The 18,861-nt window shown below is 42.4% G+C and overlaps 1 protein-coding gene across 1 annotated transcript; it reads left to right on the forward strand.

The window, feature by feature from the left end:
* Positions 1–830: 830 nt before the first annotated feature.
* On the forward strand, positions 831–18,852 carry SUDS3 (suppressor of defective silencing 3 homolog (S. cerevisiae); the record flags this gene model as incomplete). The annotated part of the gene is made up of 11 exons (XM_010134071.1): positions 831–900; positions 1,916–1,971; positions 2,320–2,391; positions 4,632–4,651; positions 5,198–5,354; positions 8,324–8,419; positions 10,339–10,400; positions 11,231–11,252; positions 11,940–12,045; positions 16,023–16,107; positions 18,754–18,852. Coding segments are annotated over 11 exons (845 nt in total), but the record flags the coding sequence as incomplete, so codon positions are not given.
* Between the last annotated feature and the right edge of the window lie 9 nt (positions 18,853–18,861).

Here is an 18,861-nt window from a genome sequence, read left to right on the forward strand (position 1 = left end):
TGTGAAGCGGGGAGGAGGCAGGTAAGGTAGAAGAAAGTGTGGAACAAAGTAAGGGAGTGCAAGTTCCCGACCGTATGTAGGGAACGGAGCTTGGTTCGGCTTAGCAGCTGTGCACTGCCTCCCCCAGCTCCAGCCCGGAGACACTGCCCTCCCCTTGGCGGGGAAAGGGGATCGGTTCGTAGCAGAAAGCAAGCAGTCCCATGCTGGTTTGTTTATGGTTTTTGTTATCTGTTCATAAAATTGTGGCCGCCCTCATAGCAGGGCTTTGTTATGTCTAAATGTTGAAGTGCTTCTGTGCGAGGTGTAGCTGAGACATTCAGATCCCAGCAAGTACTTTTGGTGTCTTTAGTGAGACCTTTATGATCTAACAGAATCCAGTCGTGATATTTTTGTTCAGGTAAAGATGCAGAAGCAGTTACAGCTGTTTCAGTCCTTTTCTTTCATATCTATTATGTCATGGGTGAAACTACAGGAAGAAGACTGAAACGTTTATCAGGAGAGTCTTGAGACTGTGTCTGTCTCACCTTTTTATGTGTGAGTGTCAGCGTAGAACTTGTCTTAAAATGGGAAGGAATTGCTAGACGTTAAGCTTTGGACTTGCTGCAAGCTTCATTGCAAAACTACCCGAGGATTTACGTAGGTTAACCTGGAGGAACGAGATGAGATGGTTCGTTTCCCTTCTGAAGGCCTGTCTGTTTGTGTGTTTGAGGTTAAACTGCCTGAGGTTTGGGGAATTTTTCTTTGTTTGTCTGTTTTGAAATAATGTACTGCTCTGTGGGTTTTTTTAAATACTACTTCAGGTTTAACAAGTCATTCTGTATTTCTCTTAGACACAGAGGATGCCAGTGAAACTGACCTGGCAAAACATGAGGAAGAGGACTTTGTAGAAATGAAAGAACAGTAAGTAATCCAATTTAATAAAAAATAAGGTGACATTCTGTTTGTTTTGTGGTTTTCTGGTTTGTCTGGGGTTTTTTTTTTTGCATAAAACTTTGCAATGTTTTGGGCCAAGGTTGGGGTTTTTAAGTGCCTTGCCCAATGTACTAGGTAATGAGTGAGTCCATGTACTTGTGTTTCTTCTCTCCTCTGTCGCTTCTTCTGTCCTGTGTGTGTTCAAGAAACTAAGCGTTGATACTGTTTTGAACAGTCTTTTGAAGGTCTTGTTTCTGGGAGCAGCTGAGTTTTGCTGCAAATAAATCCTGCTGCAGACAGGTCCTTTAAATAAAATAAAACTTAGACGAGCCAAGCGAAGCACAAGATGCTTGTTAAAATCCCTTCAACAGCAGAATGCCAGCCCTGTCTGAGAAGATGGGCTTTTGGAGACCTGAAACTGTTTCCCCTCGATGTTTAGGTGCATTTGCAGTATTTTGTGCTCTCCCTTACTGGCAGAGATATGTTTTTGTATGGGTCAGGAAGGTTTGGCCTTTGCTAAACCACAGATACCTGGTAAAGGAAACACAAATTTGCACCAGCACCAGGAATAGACTTCGGGTTTTTTATAACATCAGGATCTACGTGAGGAAATAAATGCCTTCTGGTTCATACATAGGGCACTGTACATGAATATCCAAACTTGACAGAGTGGCAGAATGATTCTGTCTTCAAGTTCCTGGTGTCTCTAGATCTAAATGTCATATTAGATTTCAACATTTGAAAATAAAAAAATCCTATTTAACCCTGAACTGTTCCCAAAGCGGCTCGTTCGGGCGCGCTCTGAAACTCGTGGGGCAGCAGGGTGTTGAGGCAGAATGATGACCTCTCATTCGAATAGTGTTCTTTTCGTTGTTTGTTTGTTTCCTGCAGTTCTTCTGAGAAGTTTTTAATGCCATGTAAGCATGTTGTAACCCAAACAGCTGGTGAGCTAAGCCACGCGTGCTTGTCTTTCCAAGTGCTGTTAAATGCTCTCTCTTTGCAGGATGTATCAGGACAAACTGGCATCTCTTAAGAGGCAGTTGCAACAACTGCAGGAAGGTGAGCTTGGGAGGGGGGAGCGTCTTTCCTTCTCAGCACTTTTCAAAGGCCATATTAAGATGAGGGGTTTGAGTGTAGTCAGCAGCATCCTTTGCTGAGTGAAAATACCAGCCTCTTTCCATCCTCCTTCCTGCTATCACTTGTAGTTAAGGCTGTCTGTCCTGAAGCATTTCTGAAGAGGAGTAGTCTGATTTCTGAACAAACAGTGAGCGTCAAAGGAAGCAAACTCAAGCTGGCAGATATTAGTGTTTGCGTTTGGCTCCTTGAGAAAATGTAATACTTTTGGGGAGGTGGGGGGTGGGCAGAAAAACCTCCTTCCAGTGGGAATCCACAATTTGTTTCAACCAGGTACTCTTCAGGAATACCAGAAAAGAATGAAGAAGTTAGACCAGCAGTACAAAGAAAGGATACGAAATGCAGGTAAGCTGAATGTCTTTCTAAGACGCTGCATATGACTTTATGGTTTTTATAACACCTGAAGAAAAATAACAGTATTTTGTCCTTTAAAGAAAATAAACTTGCTGGAGCAAAGGGTTCCGCTTCCAAGGGTATGTATAGTGTAGGTTGTTTCGAGGGGGCACGAAGCACAGCAGGGTCTATCTTGATTTTTTTTTTTTTTTTCCTTCCCCTCTTCATCAGCATTGTTTGACGTTCACCAGTAAATGGCTTTAAAAAGTCTTTGTGTGAAACAACACAAGTAAATTATTTCGGTTTTATCTGACACTGTGTCTAAGCTACAGTCTCCCACTCTGGCTTGTTCTTTTGTGCACCTTGTCTGGGACCTTCAGGTGCGCTGTGGGGTGGAGATTCAGGGCTATGTGCTTTCCCAGAGGTCTGATGTGTCCCCTGGAACAATGACTACAGAGGCTTTGCTGCTGGAACTGTTTCTCTGTACGGCTGTGACGTCAGATGGGCTGCCTGGACTTCGTGTTCCGCTCTGTTTCAGGAGCGAAGGCCCAAGTTAATTTTTCAAGTGCCTCATGCTCAGCCCTAGGGCAGCTTTTATTGTTACTGCAGAGAAATGGCTTAGAAATCAGAGCCGTTTGCCTGCCCTCCCTCTTCTTTGTTCCTTTCCAGTAGGTTCTTATCTCGGATTCTGGAGCAGGACCTTCTGTAGGAGCTGTTATGTGGAAAGAGGACATGTAGCTGTTCTTTGCTTAGAGAAGTTGAATGAATGCCTGGGCCGTCGCTCTGGGAAATGTGAGGGAGAGGCAGTGGTGGTTGTCTGATGGTTAACGTACTCCAACCTTTGGGTGGTACAAATGTGTCTTTCTAAAGTGCTTGGGATGGTAAAGGACTTGCTTGAGGAATCTAAGTGAGTTGAACTGCTGCTCGTTCACAGCAATCTGTCTTCTGAGATGGATTTTCTGTTCACTAGAGCTGCATTGTAGCAGTATTGGCTTGTTTTGTAAAATTAGGACGAAGTGCAATCTTGTTTTTCTGGCTGGCAAAGACCCGCTGCAGCGACGTGTTTCTTCCACAGGAGGGCAGAGGGTTACAACTTTCAATCTTACGATAAATAATCCAAACACCCACTACTACAGGAAGAATGTTTATCCCTCCCATGTTGAGGTTTTGTTTTTTTGAGAATTCACAGGTAGTAAAGCACCAGTTTTAATTTAGCTGTATTTGATTACCTCCAGAATACTCCTCTGGGCTCAACTGGTAGGGCCCTTTGCCAACAGGTTTGATTTTTATCGGGCCATTGTCTTCTTTGGCCTCTGTTGTTTTGTAAAATTGTTAAAAAAACCCCAGCATGGTAGTACGGTGTTGCTGCTACATTCACCTCTGAAACATGTGAAGCTTGTGATCTTTACAGAAGTTTTTACTATTCAGATATTGCCAAGGCTTAATATACTGGTGAAATAAGGTGACTTGAGGACTGATCAGGTGCCTTAGGTTACTTTTCTTGCTTCTGTCTCAAGTGAGAACTTTTGCTTCTGGTGTTATGTCCTCAGGAAACACAGGAAGGGTCTCACCCTGCTTCATTTCAAGTTGTCAGGAACTGCACAAACACCAGTTTCCGCATCCAGAAATCCATTTGCCTCATCCATGGGTCTGACTAGACCTGATCATTGCCATGTGTTCGAACTTCCCTTCAGTGATACAGAACAACTCCCCTGCTTGTTTTCTCAGGCACAAACAGCTTGAGATCAGACGCCTGTGAGTTGAGCAGGTGAATCTTCTAACAGCAGCAGAGTTATTTCTGAAGCAGTCAGTGCTGAGATTCATGAAGTTGCCTTAAACTGTGATTGATTTTTTTCTTTTTTTTTTTTGCCATGCTTTCAGCTACATGTAGCTTGAAGCTTCTATTTGGGAAGTTTATATCTAGTATTAGTTGATTGTAATGAAACTGGGAGAAGGATGGACGACAGGCTTAGTACTGCTGGGAATAGTAGCTAAACTGAATACTGCTGTAAGCTTTGCAGATCTGCTCGGTGATCTATAGAAAACTTCAATTAACAATATTTTTGTGGAATTTTTTCATAGTTACTTTATTTTCGTCATAAATCTGCAAAGTTGAGAGTAGAGGTTGGATGAGTATGTACGCTGTTTGGCTCACTGCCTCTCTTGGCTGCAACAGTTAATGACTCAAAGTGCTAGGAAAGTCATTTTGTGCATCTTTTAAGATAATAAATTAAGTTTTTCTTGTCTTTCAGAACTGTTCCTTCAGCTGGAAGTAAGTACTCCTAATGTATCAAAATACATATTAACTGGATGGAAGAGGTAGAAACCTCCTGTTTCATCACCTAGTGCTTGTGCTTTTCCCAGGAGGCTTAAAGAAATGTTCTTTCTCTAGGTAGTGCTGTTACACTGGAGATGTAGCACAGCCCACTGGTGTTATTACATTAAGTGACTCCTGGGCTTTGTTACTGAAGTAGAACTAAAGGAAATGCTTGCTCTTGGGTGGTTGTGTGCTGGCTGTGCTCTTGGCTTGTTTGAGGTGATAAATAATAGTGCTGTCTATAAATCTGCAGAGCTCTCTGCTCCAGACATGGTGTTATGCAACAGCAAAATGTTTGTTTTAAAATAATTCTTTCACCAATATAGTCTTGTTTACTTGGTCATTTTTTGATGGTTCTCTGTTGATTGTGAATACTGATAATCTTTAGAATTGGCTATAGTTTTGAACGGAAAAGCTAATCAATGCAGCAGTTGAAAGAAGTTGTTTGATATCATTGACTTGGTTCCTAATTAACTTTCTTGATCTTTTGGTTTGCATTAGACAGATCAGGTGGAAAAAAATTACGTCAAGGAAAAAAAGGCAGCAGCGAAGGAGTTCGAAGATAAGAAAATCGAGCTTAAGGAAAATTTGATTGCGGAGTTGGAAGAGAAGAAGAAGATGATCGAGAATGAAAAGCTAACCATGGAGTTAACAGGAGGTAGAGACAAGACCTTTGTCTTACCCACCCCACTACTGCTTAGAGAGACAAAAGTAGCACTGCTTGTTTGTGCGGACAGCACTTGTGAGGGCTTTCAAGCTTCCAGATGCCAGGAGGTGTAGAACACAAATTGGTGGTCTTTTAATGGGGAATGTTCATAATAAAATTCTGTGATCTGAACTACTAACAGGTCAAAGCAGAGCCAGCGAAGCAACAGAGTTGGGTACGCGTCCTTATAAGCTCTGGAGATGTGTCACAGTACTGACCTAACAGGCGGTGCCAGGTGCTACACCGTGGCCTTTTTTTCTCCAGTAATAGGTGTTCAAGAAGTTGAAGAAAGGCAGACAGTAAGGGTTGAAATGTGCTACGTAAAGCCAGAAAACCAGATTTGTGAACTACGTTTGTGTCCAGACACTGGATATTGATCATGAAATGAGACCAGTTGGTGCCCGTGGTGCCTTGGCAGTGCTCTTTGTGGCAGCTGACACAGTGGGGCTGAGTGGAGGGGTAATCAGCCTCCTTGACGAGTTGTGTTGCTGTGATACTGAACCAAAAGTCTGGTTTGAGTCTCTCTAAGAGCAGCTCCCTCACTTCATGGGCAGATAGTGTTGGTTGTGTTGCTGAGACCTATCCACAAGTTTTACATCTTTCTTGCACAGTATCTACAGAAGTCAAGCTAATAAGTTAATTAGCGTTCAGAAACAAGAATTAAAACCTGTTTGGACATGCTCAAGAGTGTTCTTGGCTTTGTGCTGACAGTTAGGGCTAGTCTGGTCTGGAAAACAGCTTGAGCTCTGCTGTCTCCCTGATGTCTGGTTTTTAAGTTATGTAATCCATTATGATCTTACAGACTGCCTTAGCCTTCACTTTCCTGTTGTTAGCCCATGCCTGTGTCTGATCACCACTGATACACTGCTAAGCTTGTAAGCAGATTTTCATTAGAGGACCAGGATCCAACTAGATCTTACCTTTGGAAATCTGCGTAGCAACGTTCCAGGAGCCCGAAGGGATCCCTTTTTCTATCAGTGAGACAGCTCTTAACACCAGGATTCGGGTTTGCAGGGTTACAGGCAGGCTGAGAAGGGGCATAAAAGGAGTATGTAGTGTAGTGGTCTGATTTAGGGACCTGATTAATCCTCCTTGGGGAAGCGTGTCCTGAAGAGATGTGTGAGATGTTTCATCAAGCACAACTCTAGGTGTAAGTAACTGGAGCAAAGATCCGTTCTGTGTGTGTTAGCCCTCCATCAGCTCCTCCCTTCCAGACTAGCAGAAGTGCAGTGTGATTTGTTTAGAGGTAACGGATGTTGTTGTGAACATGCACTGGACTCTGAGAAATAAGAATACTGAAACTGGTGTGGACTCGATGCTTCTTGAAACCTGTGGCAGTTCAGTGCAGACAAAGATGTGAGTTAGCAGCTGGATGAATAAGCTCGTCTGGGAGTGTTGGGACCTTTGTTCTTCAAATGTTTAACGGTAAATGGAACTCAAACTCTTATTTTCTGAAAGCTTGTTTAGTGCTGACTTTCAGCTCACTTGTCACCTTTTTAAGGTACAGGATACTGAGATGGAGAAGCAAATTGATCTCTGCCTCACATTTTAACCAATATAGAGAACATCTCTGACTCATTTGGAACTAATTTTTAAAAAGGAGAAAAAGCCTTCTTGACGTGGCTGTGTATTGCCTTGAGTAAGTGCTTCAGACCCCACTTCTGAGGCTCTTGGAACTCGGTCTTGACAAATGGGAGGAACGGCTTACGTTCAACACAGTAAGTTAGGTTTTAGTGTCCGTAGGGCTGTTAGTGTTCAGCGTTTTTCAAATGCAGCTTGGAATCCTAGAGATAAGGTTTTCTTTGGCATACACTTGGTGGGTGACACAATTTTTTTTTTTAAAGCTTTTATTACAGTATTTATTCCCTTGATGTGTGGCATGATCATCCTTCTTCACCCTTGAGATACGGACAAACGTCACTTGGTGTGTTTTGAATGTGCAGAGCTGCTGGAGAGTGTAACTGTAGAGGGAGGCAAAGAGGCTCCATAGGCTGAGGTGCTGCCTCGGGTGTGGTTCAGGGGCACGTAGACATGAGCGGGTAATTCTCAGCACGTCGGAACAGAGCTGAGATGATCTATTTAGCATTTCAGATGGGGTCTCTTGGTTGCTAATTCAAGATATCTTCATAAATTAAGGGAAGATTTGTGAGAGTTTAAGTAGTTCAGTTAAAACTACCTGTAGACATTTGGACAAACTGTAATTTCAGATAATTACTTGGTGATGAGACTCGTGCTTTCATTTTAAACAGATTTCTTCTTTTTCCCCAGTGCATATGCTACAATTTATTTCCTGTCAACTGCCGCTCTGCATGTTATTAATTAGGTTCATTTCATTAATCATAATTTGCAAAATTTTTAGATAATATGAATTTAAATACTATTTGTGTTTAAAATTACTCCAGCAGACCCGTATCAGACTTGAACACAGTAATTATCTGTATTCCTTTGACAAAGCTGCTTTTCCAGCTTGAAGGCAAGAAAAAGAGTGATTGATTTGTAGATGATGTTCTGCACTCTGTGAACTCTCCCAGTTTTGTTAGCAAAGAACCCCAAGAACTTTGCCTTTGAAATGGTCTGTTCAGAAGCAGGTAGTGTTAGCACTAAAGAAATGTGCCCTGGGTCCTTGTAGCATCACTGTGCTTGTTATCTGTACCTGTCCCCAAACCAACTGTGCCACTTCCAGCCAAGGAGAGGCATAACCACGGCATTGCAACGCTGTTCCCAAACAGTCACCTAGGATGAAAGAGAGCCGTATGCACTGTCAGCAGTTCCAGTTTGCGTGCTGGAAGCTATCACCAAAACAATCCAATTTTCTATATGAAAGACGAAAGATTATTTTCCCTGTGCCTTGTGTAGAAAGCTGCTGCTTCTAACCCCTGTCCCTCTGGTGTTATCAGCTCTCCAACTTCTCTACCGCACAGATTCAATGGAAGTGAAGCCCATTATGACAAGGAAACTGCGGCGGCGACCAAATGATCCAGTTCCTATCCCAGACAAGAGGAGGAAGCCTGCCCCTGATATCCTTTTAGAGAGCCCTTGGAGGGCTGGCATGTTGGAAGCTGGTGTGCTACCTGCTTCCGTGTTTCAACAGGAAAGAAAATGAAATGAGGTGCTGGCATCAGGTTTTAATCTAGGAAATGCTGAAGCACAATTTCTCGAGTACGATGCGTGATCAACTAATATAACACAGCCAGTCTTTGGAGATGTCTCCATATCCTAACAAACCTCACAGTGAGTGAGGTAACTTGATTTTTTTTTTGTCAGTTTGAATTCTTCAGGCAATTTTTTTCACAAAGGAAAACCTTTAGAAGAACATTATATATAAATGCTGAGGTAGTCGCTTCCCTAGATAGTAACTGGCTTTTTACATGAGCCAAAGTTTTTCTCATTTCAAGATGCGACAAAACATTTGCCAGAAAGATCGTATTTGTCATATCAAACTAGTTTTTCTACCTCTGATAAAGGCTTCAGATATCTAATCCAGAGAGATGCACAGCAAAAGTGAGGAGTGCTAGAGTTGTTCTTTGAATAGAAAAGATGAAAATCCATCTTGTTTTGTCACGAGGGAGAGGGAAAAACATGCATGTGTAATCCTTCTCTTCTGCCTTGCTGCATGTTTCTTGTAATTAAAATGTTCCCTGGCTTCTGGAAATGCGTTTTTAGCTTCTCCATGATGATACTCACTTTTTCTGTTTGCGTATTAAATTCACCTGGAAAGGAAGACAATGATCTTTGCTTTGCAGAGGCTTGTTATTAGATTCCAAACTTGTATGGCTTAAATCAGATTAAAAACCCCCATATCGTGCAGTTCAAGTGACTCACGTTTTCTGAAGGCAAAACCAAACCTTGAACTTGTAGAGTTCATGCAGGATGGTCACAAGCATCTCCAGTTTTAATTAACCTCTTTCTGGTTAGAGATACTGTTCGCTTGTTCAGGAAAAAAATTCTAAGTGCCCCATTCTCATCCAAATAAAGGAGTTCGGTAATGAACGTGACCTGCTAATTGAGCATGATAACGGCAACCGCAGTGAGAAACTGGCTTTGCCTTTCCTCACTGGGAGAGGAGTCAAGTCCATCAGAAAGGAAATCCTTAAAAGGCAGCCTAGCAACTGTTAGCTCCAGATTAATGCTTTGAATACTCTTTTAAAGCTGTTTAGAAGAAACGCTGTAAAGCTGGAGAGAGGGTCTGCTGCTTTGTCTGGGCTTTGTTTTCCTTCTGTGAGCTCGGGTTTTTCTTGTGCGGAAGTGACAGAGGAGCAGTAGGCAAGGGGAGGAGGAAGATGTGACTGTGGAACTACACGTAGTGACAGTGGAGCTGAGTGAGGCTGTAACACACTAACTTCCGAGGTTTGGGTGGTTTTCAGGTGGATGGCAGGCTCTTACTTATCCTCATCCACACAAGGATGTGTTTTGTGCCTCTGGCTTTATTTTTTGGTTCCTTTTTGAGTTTGATTTTTTTTTTTCGTGGGCTTTCCCCTCTTCTCCCTATCTCTCTGTTCCTGCTTACCGAATTGCAAAGTGATGAGTCTCCTTTCCTGGCTTTGGGTGGCATTTGACCTTGTACGAAATCTGAAGTGAGTCTGTTGTGTTTCAGCTCCCAGATTTTTCATCTTGCATTTCTGTAACGAACAACACTGAAAACAGTTTTGCTTGATGCCTGCATGAAGTAAATGTCAATGCACTGAAGGTTTTTCATTGGTGGTTATGTCTGAATAAGTTAAAACGATTTTGCACTCTATTTGCTGCAGAACATGAGGCTCTGTGGCGAGGGACTTGTATTAATTCGTGTGACTAAAAAGCTCAAGGATGACACTTAGTAAATCTTACACAAACTTACAGAAACCTTTTGGCTTATGTTTAGTCAAGTGAAATGCCATTGACCTTTAGTTTTTAACCTTGCTTGGCAAGACCTTATGGGAACCTTAATTCTGGATACCTCAGCTGAATTACTTGTTGACTGATGAGCAGATAATGGAGGACCTGAGGACGCTGAACAAGGTAGGGATTACTGCTTGATCGGTGTCTTGGGTTTAAAGAGAAGGCTAATGGTTTCCCCTGAAGAGAACAGAGCACGCTGGTTTATGTTCCTTTTTGAGATGTAGGACTGTTTCATCACAGTAGCTTTCTGAAGTAACACAAGAAAAGATTTAGCAAGATGGTATCTCCTCCCTTTTATTTTAACAGGTTTAATTAACCTAATTAAAATGACTGTCATCTAAAAATGTTACCTTTTGTCTGAACCAAGTGATGAGCTATCTTAAGGAGGTTCTTCCTCCGCATGGCTGAGCAGATGTTAACGTTGTTTTTCTGAGAGATCACAGGCTGCCTTTGTTTTAGGCCTTACTGTGTGGTGGGTTTTTCAGTAGTTTTCTTCTAGTTTTTCCAGATTTGATTAACCTGTTGTGTTCTTGCTAAACACTTCAAGGCTTATCTTATCTCTTATGAGAGAGGCTGCTCGTGAAGGCATTTGAGGGTGGTAGTGGAGCATGGGTTTTGTGCCAGCTGTTGAGGTGTCTAATGATTATCTATCTCCTGTATTTTATGTACCCTGAGAAACGTTGGATCATGTTCAGAAATACAGCGTGTTAGATGGGTTTTGGTTTTGGCTTCTGCATTTCAGTCTGTAGACCTTCTGTGTCATGATACTGGTGATGCACGTCTCTGGCCGTTCAATGTGTGCTGTTCTGGCTCTGTGTCTCTTAACAGTATGTTTGGAAAAAAAATAAAAGCATTTAAAGTATGGAAACTAAGACTGTCTGAAATGATGACTGCAGAGTCCTGTGGCTCCTCTCAGACCTCTAATGCTTCTTTGCTCTGTTTCCTTGCAGCTTAAATCGCCCAAGAGACCAGGTGAGTTCGCAGTTGTGTTGGAACTCGTTTGCAGTCGTGCTGGTTTGAGCAGAGGATGGTACTGCAGCCTGACTGTGTAACGGCGGACTGTGTCATCTGTCCGTGTAATTGGTTTGGCTTTAACTGCTGTTCTTTGTGTAGCTGCTGTGGCAAACGGGTGCTGTGCAAAGTCTCTTCATCTGTTCTGGAGTTTGTCAGGGATGGGGAGGGAGGCATGTGCACCTTTGGTGACTGAAGTGTTTGGGCATGGGACAATATATGTAAAGAAGTTTTTCCATCCTCTTTGGATGTGTCTGGGCCGCTCGTTAGGTAGATGGAGGGATTGAGAGCTTGGGTTTTATGCCTTCAGTTCTCTAGATGAGTCTGTACGCTTTATTTCAAGACTTGCCTAACTAATTCTGACCCTATTTAACTACTTTAGAATTAAAACAAAATCAAAGACATATTGTCTATCACCCATCTATCAACATCTTTTCAGATGAATGGTATCATTTGTATATTCAAGGCAGAAGTTGAATTATTCGTCCCAAAAAAGAGTATTTTTCTGATAGAAATGTGGGCTTGCAGCTTTTTTGTGGTTATTGTTTCTGCTTACAATGGCCTTATTAATTGCAGTTCTGCAGTCAGATGTGTGGTGTGCAGTGGGCACATGCTGGTCTTTAAACACAGTTTCCCTCCCGTTCTCAGCCTCTCCCTCCTCTCCTGAGCACCTCCCGGCTACACCAGCAGAGTCTCCAGCACAGCGGTTTGAAGCCCGGATAGAAGATGGAAAACTCTACTATGATAAGAGATGGTGAGTCCTGGCTGAGTTTTAATCAGTCCGAGTGTTGTGTAGTGAGGAGGCAGAGAAACGGCTTTGAAGAAAGGATGTGAGTGGTTTTGGGCAGGGGTTAGCCCCTTCCTCCAAGGGCGAATCGTTGGGCCTCCAGTAAATCAGAAGTGACAATGGAGTGTTTAGACCTCAGAGTTTCCAGAGTAACTACTGGCTCAAATAAGACTTAAATCTTTCCCGTGGAGTCAGTGGTACGCACGGTGACACCTGGGAAGCATTTTTGTCCGACATAATGTTAGACCAGAGAGCCGCCAGCAGACACCGCGTGATGTAGCTCTGAAGGGCAGAGCTGTCTGGGGCAGAGACAGTTCTCACAGTCCTGGTGCTCCGTTCTGTAGAACACTGGCTCGTCGTTCCACAAGGTGGCAGAAGAAATGCTGTGCACCAGATGAGCAGGATGAAAAATGTTTCTAATAAATCCAAGTAACCTTTAAAGATCAAATCCACACGGGAGAAGCAACCCCAGAACTGCTGATTGGATTTAGCTCTGTGAAGTTTTATGGGCATGTAGCTGTGCGGGCCTCACAAAACGCAAGGAAAATAGTAAATTTTGCAGAGAAATCTTAGTAGGTCTTAAACTTACTCTGTGAGACCTGCAGAACTGGGTGATCGAGGGGGCGGGCTAGTATTCCTTGAGCAGAAAACAAGTTGCAAGTCGTATGCTTATACGTAGCCTGCGCTGGTGTTCTGATGGCTCAAAATAACAAGTGACGAGGTTGTAATTTTATCATGGGCAATGACAGGCGTGGAGCTCGTTTTCTACACAACAGCCATCTTGTTCTTCCTTCTGCTAGTCTGACGGTCTTTCATCGAGGTTCAGTGTACAGCTTTATCAGTACAGCTCTGATAAAAGCTGCTGCCTGGAGTTTCAACTTGTGTGAGGTGTAAAGCAGACACAAAGCAAACAGGCTACTTGCTGTTTCGCAAATTCACGGAGTGCTTTTCTTACTTTCATAATGCTTTTTTTGTGTGAAGTGACTATCCTCTAGGATATATTTGGGTGGATAAACTGTTCTTCAGAATTTTTAAGCACGTGGAGTACTGTAAAGGTTTGCGTAAGTAAAAAAAAAAAAAATTATAGAATCTGGAGTAATCTGTCAGTAAAGCTCCCACCAAATTTAAACCTGGGAGAGCTTTTGTGAGCCCAGGTGACTGTCTCAAAAGCACAAGCTCTCTCAAATGTGTCAGTTGGGACATAAAACACTAAGATATTTTTACCTCGCCGAATTGAATTGTTATGGGGGTCTCACTGTCAGGAATTCCAGCTTTCCTGTCTTCCTTGTTCTTATGCTGTTTAAAGATAAGCCTTTTACATTTTTTGGCTGTAATAATCCTGCTTAGATTTTTTGATTGATAGTAACAGTACTTGTGCAAAGTAGCTGCTATTTTAAAATAATGAAGTAACCCCTGATAGTGGGAGGGTGGTTTGTTTCTAAGGGGTATTAATGCTATAGCTGGAGCGTGCATACTCCCAGAAATACCAAAACCAGCAGCTGGGGAGTGGCTGCTTTCTCTGTTCCATGACAGCAGCCCTGAAGGTCTCAAAATAGTGAATGTTTAAGGCTAGTAATGGACTTCCTAGGGTCTTGCAAAGACATTTCACAAACATGTCTCCAGAACTGAGACTTTGGGGACTTTCAGATGGGTGTGGAATTAGAATTCAGGTTTTTATCCTCAGTCTATTTGCTCCATGCCCCGCCCCGTAAGGCCCTAAAATACAGTGTGCTAAAAAAGCCATCTTTTTGCTTTTAGCTTTGTCTGCATACAGTAATGCAGAGCGATTTCTTTCAGTCTTCTGATGGAGATGCAGTCAAATCTTGGCTTTTCAGCAAAATATTTAGTAGCTGAAAGTGGAATTATTTCTGCTTGCCTTGCTTGTCATGTTTGGGCTGTATTTTACCTACTGCAAAAGCAGGAGTTGTTTCCTTCTCTTGAAAGCCAACTTCAATTCCATTGCGTTTGTCATCTGAAGTGGTTTCCTCTGTTCCCCTGTGGGTGTTTAAACTCGGCAAACGTCTGAGACATGAACATGTAACTGAGCTGTCCTAGGGTACCGTGCCTTCAGCTGACTTGTGTCTCTGCATGCGTGGAGCGTGAGACAGCGCAGACAGCTCTTCAGTGAGAGAGTGCTGAACTCACTTGTTACCTTTGCTGTGCGCCGTTAACAGATCTGCTGAGGGACAGTAGCTTGTGATGTGAAATCCAGGGCTGAAGCGGCCTTCATGTGTGTCATTAGCTTTGGAATTCGCTGATAACCAAAAATTGGAAGAAACAGCCTAGAGTGGAAAAGATACTTCATTATCTGTGCAGGCACAGGTATCACTGGAGTGATTGACTCGAATCCTGGCTTAGGCAGTCACAGCATGGCATGGTACGACACTGCTGGACTGCCACTTTTCTGTCTTGTCTTAGTGAGATCTGGATCGTAGTAGCTTATACTGATCCTTTTTATTGATTAAAGATGATCTGGGCTCAGTAAACTGAGATTTTTGGCTCAGCTCATGGCGGCTACTGCACTACCCTGGGAACCCACTGACGTCTTTTCTGCTACAGTGAGGGAGAAACAATAATGGTTGGGCACAAGTGTCTAAAGGTTGCAGGATTTGGGTTTTTTTTTTATTATCTTGCCCAGCCTGTGGGTAATTAAATCGTTTGGAAGCTGAAAGCTGCCACTATCATTCATGGTACTGGCAAGTGGTGTGAAAATACTGAGTTCACGAGCCAGTAGGAAGGGATTGTGGAATAAACTGTTGGAAGACTTCCATATTTACAGTATGGTTATTGTAGAAATAACTGTAAAGATTATGCAAATCTCTGCATTTTGACAAATGGCTGTCAGCCAATCAGACTACAGGGAGTTGCATACTGAGTGGTTACTGAGGGGATCTCTGTGCAGTGATTCAGCAGCGTGGATTGCCCAGTCAGATACGAAGCACATCATGGTGAGGGTAGAGATGGAGATGTAGCTATGCGTTTATAACTGTAAAGCATTTTGGTGCTCTCTTAATTAAGATTATTTCCTTCCAAATAACCTGTGTTGGTGTCATTAGTTCTGCCGATGGAGCTCTCCCAGGCGGAGTAAACAGAAAATGGGCAGTTTTGTCTAACACTTCGCAGCACTTACCAGAAACATAGGCTGTGAAGAAGGCAAGACCGTGAAATCAAGCAATTCACAGTTATGAACTTCAAAGTTTTTACTTTGATTTATACAAAATGCACTAAGAAAAATATCTGGCACGACTAAAATAGGATCTAAAAGGGTGAAGAAATGGATGTGTTTAGACACAGGCTCCTGCGGCAGGTACGTACAGCTCCTTACGGAGTCGGTTACCCATCACTCGCTGTTCTGGGTGTTTTCACAAAACAGGCAGCGTTAGGAGTCTGAGGTCTCTCTTTAAGCAGTACACAGACTGCACTGGGAAGGAGTCACTTGGTGAACTAGTAACTTCGTGTTGTGGAACGTGAGTAACTTGTGCCTGTCTGTGATTTGCTTTGAACTTTTTACCAGGAGTAATATGAAGTTGCCTTCTACCATCCTCCCTGTGTCTGAAATGTGGAAGGCTGGTTCGATTAAATCCCAAAAGACGGACTTATTGTCAGTCAGCGTTCTCCTGTCTGGGGAGGACAGACAGATTTCAGGTCTTTTAGATCTGAAATGTGTTTTCAGTCATCTTAGGACAGAATTGAATGAGAACTGAGCAACCTTCCTGCATTCTGAAGCATCATTTAAATGCAAAGTGTGTGTAGAATCAGGCCACCTGCTGTGTTGGTGAAGATGGGGAAAGTGTTTTGGAAAGAAGGACAGACTTCATATTTACTCTATCCAAATGCTTGTAGAATCCTGCCTTTATCAGTCTTATTACTGTTTCTTTTCTCAGGCTTTCCACAGCTAATGCTTCTGTGTGTCTCTTTATATTTTATTTCTTTCCTTTCTGCAGGTACCACAAGAGCCAGGCCATTTACCTGGAGTCTAAGGAGAACACTAAGATCAGCTGCGTGATCAGCTCTGTGGGTGCCAACGAGGTAGTGGCTGCTTTGTTTCTCCCGGGGGTGGGGAAAGCCGTGGGTCAGCACAGGCAGGTGGAGGGCTGTCTAGAAAGGACCAAGAGAAAATCAGTGTTACTGTCAGAAATTATATAGCTGTCTGGTGTCTAAAGAAGCTGAATCCAAGATGAAACTGAGTGGAGAGATCTTGTCTTGATAGGTGTGAGATGGGAAGAGACTTGCTGTGTTCCTAAAGAATGATCCTGCATTTTGCAAGTAGTGTAGTTTGGCAGGAAAGAAAAATGGGGAGAACTGACCTGTTGTGTCTTATTGGCACTGCACTCATAAATTCCATTTCCGTTATTTCAAGAACATACACAGAGTTGTTATTAATGCAAATGTTTTTTTAAATCCAATTGGGAATTCAGGGGAGGATGAGGAAGAATTGTCACCAGATTAAGTTGTTGCAAGGAGAGAAAATTTGAATCGTGGAATTGTTTTCTTGTTGCCTGAAGTGAGACAATAGGATCAGTTTTGGTTTTATGGGGTTTTTTTGAGAGAGTTTGGGGAGGAGGAGTTTTCCCTGGGATGGTTCATTGCACCAGTCTAAAGCCAAGGTCAATGTATTCGTAAAGAGTGCTGAAATGAGGAGGTGTTCTCTTAGTACAACAGCTCCGATTTCATCACAGTGGTGGCCAAACTATGATCTTACTGGTTCCTGCTTGAGTTCAGGAGCTAGAAGACGTACCTAGATTTGAGGTTTCTCATTGTGGACTGGAGTCAGAAGTTGCTAGTATTTCTGAAGGCAGGCAAGTATTCAGACACGTGGTTCTGAAAATCCCCGCGTAGTGTCTCTCCATCAGCATTTCCATCAATGCTCAAAGTGAAAAGACTTCACCAAGAAACATCAGAGGTACTATGGCACAGAGTTGCCTTCTTGTGGCTGGAGAAAGGAAGTAGTTAACAGTGTGTCTTAGGCATCTTTGGTCCTGTGAAGGCCTAAATCAGATTATATTTAATTTGGATTGGAAGTTTGTAACTGGCTGTGGGTCTCTCCGACACAGAGCCTGAGCTATGAGGATCCCACTTAAAAAACAAATCAAAAAATACCTTCCCAGGCCCGAAGTCTTTCAGACTTGGTGATGTGTCTAGATCTGAACAGAATATATTTCTGTTACTTTGATGTGATTTCCCTGGAAGCTGTGAATCAAATTCTGCATTGGTGGAAATCATTGGCCGAGTGCATGGAACAGATTCAATTGTTTGCCTTTTGACAGCAATAAACTCTTCGGTAGGCTCAGGGAGGTATTTTATTCCCGTGAGTTATTCAGCAATCTCAGTTTCGAAGGTGAGTAAAGGAAGAAGCTTTTTTTTCTTTTACAGTCTAGGAGTAAAAGAAATTCAGAGGTGGATTTGGGTGTTTATTCACCATATCCCTCAGTTCTTTTAGAATTAATGGATGTTACCTTCTGATCACAAAATACGTTGTATGTCTGCAGCAGCAGTTTTAAGTCCAGACTACATCTTGATCCTTTCATTTTTCTGAGCTGTGTGGCCCATTTTAGTGTTAATGAGTAATTTCACTACTGCAGCCACTTAAAACTGAATTTTAATTTTTCTGGTAATGGAACTTAACAAAGCAATTAACTTCAGCAAAACTAATACACCATCCCACCGTATTGTGCTGGAACATAAAACTGCGCGTGTTTGTTCTGTACAATTGCTCCGTCCGTAGATTTAAGAATTCTTTTGGTTAGTAAAACATAACAAATTCTTGGAAATATTGCAGTGGAGAGATGATTATCGATGCAGGTGGATTCTAATTTCTCTAGAGAAATAACTGAAGTACAAATGCAGGCAAATATTAAATTTAGTTTATATTGAGGGCTTCTGCTAGTAAAGTCAATTTATAATTAAAATAATAGTTAAATCAATCTACTGTGCCAACACTAGCTTTATTGTCCTTTGCAGCAGGCAGTTTAAATGCATTAGAATGATAAAATGCAGAGGAGTTTTGCTCAGATTGTATTTTTAAAGTACAGGCATTTGGGTCTAAATTTCTTGAAAGTGATTTTTATTTTTTAAAAATTGAGTGGCTGCTTCCATGGCAGCAGTTTGTCCTTTGAAACATACTGTATATCGGCAACCTATGAGAATTATCCCATGCAGTTGTTAAAAAAAAAGCCCTTTTATCTTTATTTAATGTATTGTGAGAATTGCTTCACTGAACGGAATCAGAATAAGCTTTTCATTTGACTAATAGTCACTTGCCTGGGCAAATCCCAGGATAGATAATTTTATGATTTGTGGATCTAGAGAGACTTATTCTTGATTAGGTGAAGCTTAATGCCAGAGTTCTGTTGCGAACTGTGGCAGAAGGAAGCTTGCTTCCCTGATGATGCTTGGGAAGAGTAATTTTTCTTGATGACTGTTTTGAGCAGGAAGTTAAGGGGGTAAAGTTAGAAACTGTATTTAATTTTCTACTCAGGCTGCAAATGCCTAATGTGGGGAGGGAGAAGGGATTAAGGTAAATCACCTGTGTGCCCTGAGTGATAGAGATGTTCAGCTCTGGCAATAAGAATACCTGGCTTTATTTGTCTCTTGCTTACTGTGGGTTTTCCCTTTTTCTCCCCAATTTATCTCCCTGCCCCTTTCTCTTTTTTTTTTTTTTTCCCTTTCCTGCAGATCTGGGTGAGGAAAACCAGTGACAGCACAAAGATGAGGATCTATCTGGGACAGCTGCAGCGAGGTGTTTTTGTGATTCGCCGACGCTCGGCTGCGTGACTGTACGCT

Source organism: Buceros rhinoceros, unplaced genomic scaffold, assembly GCF_000710305.1.
Source record: "Buceros rhinoceros silvestris isolate BGI_N320 unplaced genomic scaffold, ASM71030v1 scaffold6974, whole genome shotgun sequence".
NCBI lineage: Eukaryota > Metazoa > Chordata > Aves > Bucerotiformes > Bucerotidae > Buceros > Buceros rhinoceros.